Source organism: Pundamilia nyererei, unplaced genomic scaffold (genome assembly GCF_000239375.1).
Source record: "Pundamilia nyererei isolate P.nyererei 1_Seehausen unplaced genomic scaffold, PunNye1.0 scaffold00125, whole genome shotgun sequence".
Taxonomy (NCBI): Eukaryota; Metazoa; Chordata; class Actinopteri; order Cichliformes; family Cichlidae; genus Pundamilia; species Pundamilia nyererei.
This window is the reverse complement of record NW_005187526.1, coordinates 556,832-570,780: the sequence shown is the minus strand read 5'-3', so window position 1 is coordinate 570,780 and position 13,949 is coordinate 556,832. Positions and strand designations below refer to the sequence as shown.

Genomic DNA, 13,949 nt, shown 5'->3' with positions numbered 1-13,949 from the left:
ACCCCCAAATTAAAAACATTTCTTGACAAATATGCCTAAACTTCACTTCAGTTTTAACAAACTATTTCACTTTCCCAGTGAGCGACTGTATATTAAAAAAAGCTTTGACGTTTCCTTCACCTTCTGTTTACCAGGGAAGGCTCCCAGTGTGATGTCAGCTTCAACATATCCCTCCTCATCCAGAGTGACCACCTCTGAGCTTGATCCCTCCTTCCACCGAGGAGAAGTTAGGTCATGAACTAGTTTCAGGGCTGTAGACTTGTGGACAGTGTTAGTTTGGGCCCAGTAGATACCAATCTGGAATGCTTCCTGGATTGCAATGAACAGGAGTTCAGGTTAGAGAATGACAACAAGAGACAGAGAATGAAGGAAGCATCAAAAAATTTACTATCAAATTTGAAGCTGTGACTTCTCTCCAAAAAGCTCAACTAAGTGCTCCTGTATATCAATTCATACAGTCCTCGCAAAGTACTGTATGAATTCATTACTAGTGATCAAAACACCAGCCTTCTCCTATTAAACCAATCCGGTGTGAGAGTTGCAGCTGCAACTGTCTTCTCTCGACGTGTCGCTCCATGATAAATAGGAGGTTGCTATGGAAACAACGATGTATTTGTTTCTATTTCACAGGCTATTACACATTTACAACTTTTTATTTTGTTTCCTCGTGCTGAACCATATTAGGTCTTGTTCTTTGATACACTGCCTTCCCGCCTAGCGCTGGGTTTCTGACAGAGAAATGTGCGTATGTGTGTGTGTGTTACGTTCCAAAGGGGGAAAACCATCTGCAGGCTGTTCTTTCTGATCTCAGAAGCCAGTGAGAATGCATGCCTGCAGTATACGGTGACAGAGCTTGGCCGCAGTTAAAGACTTAGGCAGGGAATATTGTTGTAATGCAGCTCTGGTGAATGATCTCAGGTTTTGTGCTTATTAGTCGAGACTGAAGTGAGAAAAGAGCTGGTTCCATAATAATGGCTTTAATGCCACAAAAAGACATCCATGTCCTGATGTCAAAATATATATTTGCTGAATTATTACGACTATTGTCATGATGTCACAAAGACGTTGGCAAGTACAATACAGTCTATTAATGTCTTTCAAAATAAGAATGAGTTTTACTGGAAATGTACTTCTGCTGAAGAAAAATAAGTAATAAATGAAAGTTTGACACTTTGTTTTGGACTCTTACTGATCTTTAAGGCTATGATACAGAATCTGTGGAATATAAGGAGATTTTAGGGCCATTTTTATCTTTTGTAGCTTTGAGTGTTTAAACAACTCCCATATACATTTACATACTCCCATATGCATACAAAGATCTTGTCGCACTCTACCTTGAAGTTGGGCGGTACAATGACCTTGCCGGCTGGTATCTGCAGTACGATGGTCTCTCCCTCAAAAAGCCAGAGATCCCATTGGGAATCATTGGCCAGTAAGGCCCAGGGGAGCAGCTCCACCAGGAGTGTGTTTAGACCAGGTTTCCAGCAGGAGAGCTTCACCTGCATAGGACTGTCCCATTGTGCAAGAGGCTCGAGCACTGACCTGTTGGAAGAGAACACTTCTTGGATAAATCGCTCCAGCAGAATCCCAGTATGGAGAAGTTGATTTGAGGAAAATGGTCACTTGAGTCGAAGCTTTGCATCATTTTACACTAAAGTATTTTAAGCACTGCTGCACCGTATAAGAATTAAATGTCTCACCCTTTCAGTCTTAATGATCAACTTTATCAAAACACTCCATAAAAATGGAAACCTTACATGGTTTAAATTTGGCAAATCTGACATATCAGATTGGGCAGCTTCCAAGGCTCCTGCTATTTCTAGACAGTTTCCTGGTTGTCTCATTCTAACCACTTCAACTGTGCTTATAATCAGTGATTGTGTGCACTGACTGTGATGTCACCATAGATCTCAAATTTGAGCAGAGAACAAACAAACAGGTCCAACATTTGTGTGAAGGGTTAAGGTGTGAGGTGAGGAGCGATACAGAGAGCAAGCTCGTCATTTTTCCCCAGCGTTGATCGGGTTGTGTATTATGAATTCGACCCCCGGCTGAGACTATCGATGCAGAGCTGTAGCGCACTGAAGTGTCTGAGGAAGAACGTTCAGAGAAAATCATCTGGACTCGGAGTGGCAGCTCAGATGAACGTTAAGCTGCAGGATCGCCATTTTGAGACGTGGAAGGAGTACCAGCACCCACTGCAGCTGCTCAAGTGCTGAGAGACATTCCTCTCAGTTCCACTGAGAGATCTAAAAATAGCAGCTTTGCTGAAAACAGTCCAGTGGTGTAATGAGTCACTGACCTCGAACGTGAGATACGCCAAATTGAAATCTTGAAAGGCTTTTGATTTTTTTTGTTCTTGTTCTCAGAACTTTTTGATCACACCTCGTGCTGACCAATAATGTACTGACAGCAGTCACACAAGCTAAACAAATACACAGACAGAAGTGGTCTGCAAACAAGTTATGCAATACAAACAGATCCAGAGAACAGTTGACAAGACATTTGGGATCACACATGGGCATGTTGAGACACAGACAAACAGGCAGACAGACAGACTCATTTTTCCACTAATTCACTGACACGGCACTCATTTCATGGTAATCATCATCTTGTGAGCCCTAAACAGTGCTGAGTGCCAGAAGAGAACCAAACAAACTCAGACTTACTCTGAAGTTCAAAGCCATCAAAGGCAAACCAGTCTTCTCTCTCCCACAAGGCCGCCTGGACTCTGCTCAACCTACCAACCTGTCAGCTCAAACTTGTCACAAACCCAAAGACTGACTGCAGTGAAATGGGACCAAAAACACTGGGAACAGCTTTTCTTTACCATTTACTGGTGTTTATGGTAGTGTGTGTGTGGTTAAATGCACCACTGACCTTGCGGATGGAGACAAAAAAGTGCAGGGCTCATAAATCATACTGGAGAGATCACAAAACTGTAATGGAAAATAATGTGCTCAGCAGCTTTAGTCTAACCCCAGTGATTCTGGAGATTAGGGTTTTAAAAGTGTGAATTTTGAGAGGCTGCTGCTCTCAAAACCCGTACACATAGCAGCTCGAGTGCACCACAAAAAGGTGTTTTTTTTTAATGATTATGGAGGTGCCCCACTGCCTTTAAAAACCCAACAAAGAGAATAAAAAAAAACATTTACCACTTCAAACTTCCTTTGCCCTTTTAAGGCACAATATTTACACACTGCCTGCCAAGGAGCTTGCTTGGTGTTGGTCTGGTTTCTTGACTGTGCCAGGAAGACAGAGTACTATTTCCAAACAGCAAACTCTATCACTATTATCAGCATTAAAGAATAATATACAAATTAAACTGTGGCTTTAGCTTTCTGTCCAAGTTTTGAGTGTGTTTAAAGACAGCAATCAGAGCTATTAATCCTAATGACATCCCCCTTTTCCCTCAACATTTTTCCCGATGCTCCTTCACAGATTAGACAAACTGCCGCTTTCTATGATGGGAAGTGAGCTTTGGCCTTGGACTTTGTCTCTCAGGAAAAATAGAGAGGCCCGATTCAAAGAGAAACCTAACACCCGATACCAGCCCTCCACACAGACGCAGTGTGTGACATTTAAAGGTGAGCGATGTGTACGGTGGTGTAAGTGCAACACAATGGTATAAGTGTGTATACACACATGTGCATAGCAACAATCTGTGTGTGTGTGTTTGCATATGTATCAAGTGTAGGGAAACCAAGGCAACCACAAGCAGACATATGGCCCACATGTCCAGCAGATCCGCTGGGACTCTTTGTAACTTGGAGCCTGTGGGAGAGCATGTGGCTGCGTCTCCTACTGCTGCTATCAAGATGATTCCCAGAATGACATTTGTAGACAGATTCCCATGTGTGTTCTGCCTGACACTATACGTAAACTCATCCACGGGCCACATTTACACAAGTGCAGGCATACACATACAAGTGTATATACGATGCATGCTCTGCAGAGATGGGCCAAGCCATAACCAAATGCAAGACCCTCTCACTTGTGTGAGAAAGTGGGACTGTGACAGGATGACAGCCTTAATCTCCGGTCTGTGGGGACAGCAGTGGTATTGCTGCTAATGTCTGATGCATGGCTCTGCATTGTCTTTGCAGTTAACCGTTTTATTATGAGAACAAAGAGTGAGCAATAAAAAGAAGCTTCTTTCAATAAAGGCTCGCTTGCACAACTCTCTGCTTTGAGGAGGAATGCTGTAAGAAGCTAAGCATTAGAAAAATAACACACTGGTGGGCTGCGTATTATGAAACTTTAAATTTAATGCTAGCCACAAAAGAGCCATGACAGGGATGAAAAAGAGTTATTGATGCTACTTATTAAAAAGATCACGAGGTGTCTTAATGAACAGAAAGAAAACTCTTTTTAAGTAGAGAATGAAAAAAAAACATCTGCCGGTAAAGAAATATTCACAGCACTTTGTACCCTTGCAAACATATATCCCACATCAAATCTACCAGCCAGTGCAATGCAAAGAGTACCTGTCAGCGTCTTTGAGGAGATACGGCCATGGAGGCTCATTGCTTCTCTTTGGACCATAGAAATCAGCCAAGATGTTTTCTGGATTGTCCTCGTGTCCGGTCTTATTCAGTATCTGCTTGATTAGGCTGGTGGAGATGGGCACAGCGCAGTGCGAAGCATCTTCATCTTCCCTAAAGAGAGAAAGCACAAACATAAAATCATTACAATTTCCTCAAACAGCGTGTGACTGTGACGTGTGTTCATGGAGAAAGTAGACACCCTAGATTTGATAAGACACAAGACACAGCTGATTTAACTCAAAGATTAGGAGATATCAAGTTCAGTGAAAGTGTGATAAAAGTAAACAAATAAAGGCGCTGCCTGTGACACAAAATCTTTTTTTACCAGCAAATCTGGCTTGGCAGTATGTTATTTTACACCAGAAACAATTCAAATATACTTTATTTCACTATAAAACAAGACATCCTTTGACAACATCTGACTATTCCCATTGTTCTTTTCGATGCAATTAAAGTGACCCCTAGCTACACTCCACTTTTGCCCTGAAACCTTGAAGCGGGTTCAATCTGCCTTTTGTTATGGACTCCTCTTCATGACATGCAGTCTTGTCTTACAAACACTAACTCATAAGGATCAGAGAAAAAAAGCTAAATGGCAGTAAATAACCCCACTGAATACCTAGGTCCCAGACACTGGTCAATTATGGCTTTGCAACAACAAGAGAAAAAAAAATCCAACAGTTTAATAACTTCTTCTCTTTATCTGGGCAGCATCCAGTTCCACTTGGCCAAAGCAAAGCAGCCCCTTACCCCAGAGCAGTAGTTTATTAATAGAGCCCATTGTGCTATAAAGGGAACACAGGGGCTATTGCTTATGGATCTGGGGCAAGACAGACGAGAGGGACAAGGTGTTGACGGGAAGCTTCTCATCCAGAGCAGTTCCTGAGGGGGAAAACTGGAAGAGGCTTCTGATTGTAGCTCTTGATCTTCTAATGTGGTGGCCAGAACGAGGAGAGCAGGACATAAGAGTTCTGGTTAAGACTTGTCTGTGTCTCTTGTGCGGAGACCACAGCTCTGTTCTCTACCTCGTCCATTAAAGCCCACAACTATGCGTAATTACAGGAAGGAAAGATGAGCTGTTGACCAGCGAACAGACTGGATCTGTCCTAGGGGTTTGGGGTCGGGGGGAAGGGGGGCCTTGTGTGCATCTGTACGAAATGTGTGTATGTTTACAATTGTGGCTTGTAGTGTGTGCTTATGAGAATGGAGAGGGATGAGGGATGGATTGAGCTGCGGGGGACAGGAGAGGAGAGTATGCAAGTTTGTGCGGTTTGAAACGGTTTAGGCAGCGGACGGATCGTAAACACGAGGAGCATTGTGGTTGCAATCTAGAAAGACAAGACACTTAGTTCTTTCTGAGCTTGCTTTTTGTACAACTGAAAAGGATTTATCTTCAACAGCAGGGGCCAAATACATTCCCAGTCACTGTACAGCCACTGCGGTTCCTTTATGGCAGCTGAAATCAAAACAAACTTTGTGACCAGATATCTAAACACAACAGTTACAGCAAAAAAAAAAAAAATCTCTCAGGGAGAGTCAATTACACTCAACGTTTACTCTGTTTATTCAGATCACCACCACTTGCTACCAAAAGGTTGACCCCCCCACCCAGCACCCCCCCTTATGTATTTGCATAAAACAACTTAAATTACATTTGGAAAGATAACAAATATAGTAGAAGCAACAACAAAACAATATGTGCATGTGGTAGCCATTTCCCTTGGGGCCACACACACTGAAGCATAAACACTTCTGTTACTGAACGACACCATGCGCCAAAACACATGCCATGTACATATATATGTGACATGAAATGAGGTGTAGTGGTGATGCTAGATAAAACAGATAAAATACAAATGAATTTCTTAGCATTTCTTTGATGGACTTGGCTACAATGATAAATTGTACAGTTATTGGTTTCTTACACAGAGGCTGTGGGAAATATGTGCAAACACATAAGGACAAACTGGGGCGAGTAATAGGCGTAGCAATGATGTATGTGACAGCCTCTGCCCATGATGAAGTGGCATCTGTCACACTTACACTGGCACATTTCTAACCAAGACAATGACAGGCACGGACCACACACAGACACCGGGCTAGTGCGCATACATTTTTTACCTCATGCAAACATAGACATAAAAAAAGTATTATTTCTACACACACAAACTACTGAAAAAAAACCTGCTTTGCTGGGGCTTTATCTAAATGAGGTGCAATGACGGCCCCGCCTAAAATGTCAGAATTGAAGCTATGTGTCAGCTGCTTGCCAAGGTGGCTTCCTCTGTGTGTTGGTTCTGTGTGCGTTCCCAGGCTATGTGTGAAAATTATATGTCATGCTCCCTGAACCACTCTTTCACAATTTGATCTTGACAAATCCTGCCACTGTCATGAGAAAGAAAAATACACTGAAAAACCCTGTCATTCAGTATTTTTAGGCACATAAAGTTGCTAAACCTACACCTAAAAACCACTGGAAGGTGCTCACCTATTTGCCATGTGGTGAGGTTTTTTTTGTCTAGGCAGTGCACAATAAAGGCAGTGCAAAAGGACTACAACAACTAAATTGGCCACTGAAAATGTCTGCTGGAAGAGAATAGTTTTGGTTAAGACCAAATGACAAGAATATGAGGTTAAACTGCATCGTCGCAAGAGCCTACCACCATCATTAGGAGGGATGTCAGATGTGCAGAAATTGTAACATGTAACATGTTTGTGAAGCTGAGGTGTGTTATATAGTGTTTCATAGATCTTAAGCATTAAAAGGTATTAGACATTACTTGAACTACTATGTCCTTTTTTGGACCAATGCATTTTTTTTTTTTTACCTGGCTTGGAAAGTGAGATGGTGGGTGAGGTCAGCTTCCGTGTTTAGCAGGGGCTCCTGGTGACCCTGTCCACGTATTAGCTGGCTTTCTCGCAGTCCGAGGCTCCTCTTCTCTATATGCACGATTAGAGAGTCCGGCAGGTGGCTCCTCATGACAAACAGTGGACTGAAAACCACCTGGAACATGGTTTTCATACAGAACAATCAATGAAAAGACAAACTGATGAGAGGAAAACTAAATCAGGAAAAATAATGATTACACCAAAAATGTAAAGTTCTTAATCTTAAGTGTTGGATAATTACTTAGTTCCCAGAGATCAAAACAAAAAGGTTTAAAATGTTCTGTAACGGTAAATATTGTAACAGATGCTCACCACTCTTTGCTGCATATGAGAGTTGGGTTCGATTGTGATGAGCGTGCACAGAACATAAAGCAATGAGCCATTAGAACAAGGCACCTGAAAGGAAACAAACTAGCTGTTAGAAGATATCAATACCAAAGAAGCCTGAAGGATTTTCAACAAACTTGACCTCTGACCTTGACTTTGCTATTTGGTCATATTTGAACTAGATTGAGCATTTTAACAAATGCTCCTATGATATGAATTTGAAAATTCTATGTCGCCTCATTCTTGATCTATGTGTTGGGTGTTCATGCCACCCGCCTGGCTGCCTGCCCACCCAGTGGGATGATGACACTTCCCCCTGAGCCTTTTATGACTGATGGGAAGTTGCAACGCTGTGTAAAATGCAAATGAAATCTCATAATCTCATATTTTATTCACAACAGAACACTGAAAACATTAAATGCTTAAACTGAGAAAATGCACCATTTTAAGAAAAATATTGGCTCTTTTGGAATTTAATGGCTACAACACGTCCCAAAAAAGTTAGCAGAGGGCAACAAAAGACCGGAAAACTAATTGGTACTAAAAAGAAACAGCTGCAGGAACATTTTGCACTAATTAGGTTAACTGGCAACAGGGCCGTAATGTGAGTGGATACAAAAATGCAGGATTTCTCAGAAGAAAAGATGGGCTTCGTTATGCAATCTGCAAAAAAAATGCATCGATAAATTGTGTAACAATTTCAGAATAATGTTGCTCAATGTAAAATTATGAAGATTATGAATATTTCATGCAGTATCATCAAAAGAATTAGAGAATCATGAGAAATCTCAGGGAGCAAGGCAAAAGGTTGAAAATCAATAATAGATGCCTGTGTTGGTTAGGCCCTCAGGAGTAAAAAAAGGAGTGATTCTGTCATGGAAATCACTGCAGGAGCTCAGGAACACTTCCAGATTCATTTTCTGTGAACACAGTTTATCGTGCCATCCACAAACACAGGTTAAAACTCTATCACGCACCGAAGAAGCCATATGTGAACATGAGCCAGTAATGCCAGTGTCTTCTTTGGGCCAAAGCTCATTTAAAATGGACTGAGGCAAAACTGCTCTGTGGTCGGATGAATCTGATGGTATGTGGGTGCATTATTACCTATAGAATTGGTACCTTGCACATCTGGAAGGGCAACATGAATGCTAGAAGGTTTTAGAGTAACTTATGCTTCCATCCATATAACCTCTATTTCAGGGAAAACCTTGTGTATTTCAGCAAGACAATGCTAAACTGCATATGCATCTATTACAACAGCATGGTTTCACAGTAAAAAAGTCCGGCTGCCTGCCGGTGCTCCAGATCTTTCTCCAGTTGACAACATTTGACGCACCACGAAATGAAAAATACGACCCAGAAGTCCAGCAACTGATCTATTCAGTTCCCAGACCTTTACAGACTGTTGTTAAAGGAAAAGGGGAAGCTACCCTAGTCCAACATTTTTGAAACCTGTTGCAGCCATCAAATTCAAAATGACCTTTATTTTAATACTTTTTTAATAATAATCTTTTTTTCTAATAATGGCACATGCTTGTATTTAAAATTTACACGGGTGGTTAAGATGTAAAATATGAATAAACTGGATAAACTTTAATGCTTTTGCTCCTTTTTTACCCCCTGGCATGATATTTACTGCCTCCATCAATGATGTTTTGTCCTAAAAATCTTTGTTTCTTGGCTTCTTTCAGCAGTTAAATGTTAAGTCTCCCTAAAGCCCTGCAACACAATACTATGGCTGTGAGGACTGACAACTGTTAGTGCCAGATAGTGGCCCATTACAGTCAGTTAAATCTTTGCAAGATTTAAAGGCTGAGAATGTGCCCACCAAACACTAAGCACTCTTAATGTGTCACTGGTGTTTGTCCCATTTACTCTTCACTCCTCATTAAAGTCTTGGGATGCCAAGTCACATTACAAGCGGTTTAGTTTATGACAGCCTGGGGACTTCATTTACTGGTAGGGTCAGCAGAGCAGAGCAAAGAGACAGGGTGAACATTCAGTTTTAATATACAGACCCTTGCAAAATAGACTTATTTGGATGAGGGAGTAAAACTTTGGCAAACAGATGCTCTACAGTGATCAAGTAAAAAATGCTCACCACTGGGATAAAGTCGCGATGACCTTCTGTGCTTTCTCTAAAGCTCACGTTTAAAAAATGTTGAAAATAAGATTTAAGGATGAGGAAGATGAGATATGAAAAAGGAGATACCTCAGATGGATTACTGATACAGGGAATCATCAGGCAGATAAAAAAAAAAGAAAAAAAGAAGACAAACACTGAAAATGGAGGGATGCAGGACAGGTGGAAAGGCTTGATGCCAGACGATGAAGTAAAGAAAGGAGTTAACTAGAAGATAGATGAGTGAGGCAGTGTGTGGGCGAGAGGGTAAAAGGCAGGGAGGAAACAAGCGAGTGAAATAGCAGGAGACAGGCACAGATAGAGAGATCTAAGAACCCAGCTACTAGTTCAGGCAGCTCTCTCCTTTGGAGCCAGCCATCCAGATGTGCAATGAATCGCTGATCCTACGAAAAAAGATAACAGTGCATGCTGGAGTGCAGTCAGAGATGTTCAGACCCCCTTTTCCAAAACACACACACATACACAGGAGCTGGAGTGGTAGATGGCTAGCTGTTAACAGCGTGAGGCTTATAAATAAAAAAGAGAGAGGCAGACAAAGAAAGACAGTTCAACAAAAATAAAGAACAAATACAAGAACAGCAGGGAAAAAAGCACAAGAAAAATAAAGAGCAAGCGCAAGAACAGCAGGGATGGAGCTGGCGCTTATCCAGTGGTGTGAAAGTGCCTTCAAAGCCTTTCCCTGTGCCCACATATCAGCTAGTGTTTCCTGTCTATGGTTAACGTTGTTATGAGAGAGCATAAACAGTATTTTCTACCTCTCAACATGGCTGGGTTATGGGTTGCAGGGTCTTTGTAAGCCTATCTGAGGGGAAGATCTCAATCTGTTCTCTAACAGTGAGTAGCAGCATGGAAGCGCTGCCACTGTGGCCACCCAGGAGAAGAGGATCCGGTCACAGTTGGTGGTCCAGTCACTGGCTCCAAACATGTTGTGTGGATGGAGAGCCAGTCAGAAGTAGTGGTGTGAGCAATGTGTGAGAGAAACTTTGTGTGCACGGCTAGCACATTCAACAGCTTGCAATTGGACACACACGCGTGCTCCAGGCACAGTGGAGCACGCGTGTGCATTTTAATCTGCTAGTATGCACACGCAACAAATTGTAACTGATGTAGCTTCTGATCGTAAAGACATGTACAGACAAGACTCTGGGAAACTAAGTGGGAAGCTTTACTGGACATGTGGAAGGCTTACTTAAAGTTCTACTTGTGTTACCTGTACAACAAAGCTGCTGCTGCTCTTATCCCTCCGTTCCAGCTGAACATCCTGTGACCACTCATCGTCTCCTCGAGCCCTTACACACAGCTCTGTCATCTCTGCATCCTCCAGCACATAGGATGGCAGCTTGGCTCCTGCTTCCAGGCAGTCGCAGTATTCCCTGACTACCGTCTGGCTATCGGGCCCCACGTAGTGCTGCACCACTCGCAGCTCAATGTCTTGAGTCAGGTAGCTGCACATGACCTGCCGCCCACAGATTATTACCTGGGGAGAGGGTTGTATGACAGAATTGTCCAAATTAGAAATAAAGATGTTTAGTGCCTTATAATTAACTTCTATAATTATGAGATAAGTTTTACAACATGTCACTGGGAATGTAGGAAAGTCACGGTTTTCAAAAAGACGCCTTCCAACTAAGATCAGCTTTGACTTCTACCTGAATAATTTCCGATTCCCAGCTGTTTTATAAAGGGTAACTTTCCTCATTGCCTTACAGTTTAAGATCACTAACAATTCATATACATCCCCCATTTTTACAAGTTTTTGGATGTTGTACTAAACAGGAATAAAAAAAGAATGTAATGATAACGTCAAAACAGAGAAGTTAAGAGGTGTGTTAAAAAAACTTTCTCTTTCTTGCAGTATTTTTACTTTAAATGATGTGTAAACCATTGCATTCACATCTTAATTTGCATTTTATTCCACATCTCAAAGGTGACACACAGACACACACCCTTACATCAGACAATCTCTACTGAACGGAACGGAAATGACTTATGTGTGAATCAATGTAAACACATATGTGCACGCGCACACACACACACATACTGTACTCTGTGTGTGGAACATCTTATTGTGCTTTTTAAAAAAAACTTGTAGTATATGCATGTGCATGGAAAATCTGGATTCCCAATTAAAAATAAATAAATAAATCAGTGAGTTTAAAAAAAAAAACCCTCAATCCGGTTGAGTTCTGACTGGACCAGCGATTCTGCTCTGTTTCACTCCGTCTGTAGATTGACCTGTTTCATGACCCAATTTGGGCCAAGCTTTAGCTGTTGGACAGATGACCTCACAGCTCACTGACTGTAAGGTGCCCGGGTCCTGTGTCCACAAAATAAGACCAAATCATCACCCCTCCACCACTGTGCTTGACAGATGGTAAACCAAACACAACCAAATGTGTCATCCTGGGCATTGGGACCAGACATCTCAACATTGGTCTTCTCCGTCTAAAGGACACGACTCCAGAAGTACTGCAGAGTGTTCAAATGCAATTGAAACATAGTAACTTTGCTACCATGTTCTTTTTCAGAGAGAAGAGCAGAAAAGAAGAGGCTTTCTCCAAGCAACCCTAACAAACAAACCATACGTGTTCAGTATTTTTCTAATTGTGCTGTCACGAACTTTAACCTTTAACATGCTAATTGATGTCCGTAGAGTTTGAGATACAGCTTTTGAAGGTTTTTTGTAGTTCTTCAAGCACTGCACTCGATGAATTTGCTGGGATGTCTGCTTCTGGGAGGATTGCGGCAATGAATGCTTCGGAGCTGCCAATGATCAGTTAAACAAGACCATTTAATTAACAGCACATGGCTCGTAAGTCCTGTGAAAAACTCTCTTTTCCATTTAACTACAGACTATCATATCAGCACATACCAAAAATGAGAGAAAGCTGGTTTCATAGAGAAAAATATTTTTTTTTGTTTCACCTCTCTTTTTGAACACACTGTAATGGAAACAACATGAAGCTTTACTCACTGTTTCCATGTTAAAGATGAACCACTGATCAAAAAATAATCAATGGCTTAAGTGATCCTGACAGTAATTTTCAGTAGCAGGCCTAATGCACGTGCTTTTACAAGTGTTCTCCCAATCACGCATCCATGTGCAGACGCATGTGCGCATGGGCTTGTATGAGGGAGATTAATATACACTTTATAAACTTTTCTAACAATAGGTGCCAATATGAACACTAAAAAGGTGACAATGAAAGACCATAGAGAAGCAAGAAAGAGGGTAACGGAGAGGACATGGTGTGGCGCTGAGGACGAACTCCACCCTCCCAAAAGAAAACCCAGACTGAGGTATACTCATGCGTTTCTCTGTAGTGGCAGCTGCCGTCCCGTTCTGGGGGTTTTGTTGTGAATTGGATATGACCAATGTTCATACTCTATCACTGCATCCAATGGAAACAAGATGTAATCAAAGTTTGGGACAGATGGTAGAAGGAATGTGAGAAGCCGAGTCTGTTTTGTCTGGAGGATGAGTGGGAGATGTGTGTGACACTTGACACTGTTTACATAACAAAGTGTCACAGCTACAATCTGATGGCATCTCTGCATTTTCAGGAATATGAAGACTCTGCTTTTTATTTGTGGAAAAATTCCAGCATGATTCATTCCTTTTCTTAGAGCGAAAAAAAAAAAAAGACAGTTGGTGTATGTATTTGGTTTATGCTGGTTTATGATTTGCTGTGATCTTCTCTGTGGATTGATGGGACACATTGTGTTTTTGGATGGCTTAAAGTTCATAAGCTTTTGTTTTATTGCTCTAAAACAGATTACAAAAACTGACAAAGACAGTCTGTTGTTAGCTAAGCAACTACTAAATCATAACATACAAAAGCAGGGGAAAAAAAGGAGATTAAAAAGCACTCATCCTGAAATGAGTGCTGGGAAAAAAGCCAGGCTTTTGTGTCACATAGAAGAAATCAACAGGCGTAATGCAGCAAACATGTTCCTGCTTTCAGTGTAAATGTTTAACAGGTTAGCAGCAAGATAATCTGCAGGATCCCTATATTCTTGATTATGTTGAGAACTCTGGT

General features: G+C 41.6%; 1 protein-coding gene across 3 annotated transcripts in view; it reads right to left on the bottom strand.

Annotated features, from left to right (window-relative positions):
* Nucleotides 1-13,949, bottom strand: part of vps13b (vacuolar protein sorting 13 homolog B) — a 293,873-nt gene that overhangs the window by 15,385 nt on the left and 264,539 nt on the right. For all 3 annotated transcript variants that reach the window (XM_005742923.1, XM_005742921.1, XM_005742922.1), the window contains exons 48-53: nucleotides 11,120-11,386; nucleotides 7,749-7,832; nucleotides 7,376-7,551; nucleotides 4,488-4,658; nucleotides 1,335-1,542; nucleotides 121-309 (exon numbers count right to left, since the gene is read on the bottom strand). In XM_005742923.1, the coding sequence (XP_005742980.1) occupies nucleotides 121-309; nucleotides 1,335-1,542; nucleotides 4,488-4,658; nucleotides 7,376-7,551; nucleotides 7,749-7,832; nucleotides 11,120-11,386 (1,095 nt within the window). The remainder of the gene's footprint in view (nucleotides 1-120; nucleotides 310-1,334; nucleotides 1,543-4,487; nucleotides 4,659-7,375; nucleotides 7,552-7,748; nucleotides 7,833-11,119; nucleotides 11,387-13,949) is intronic.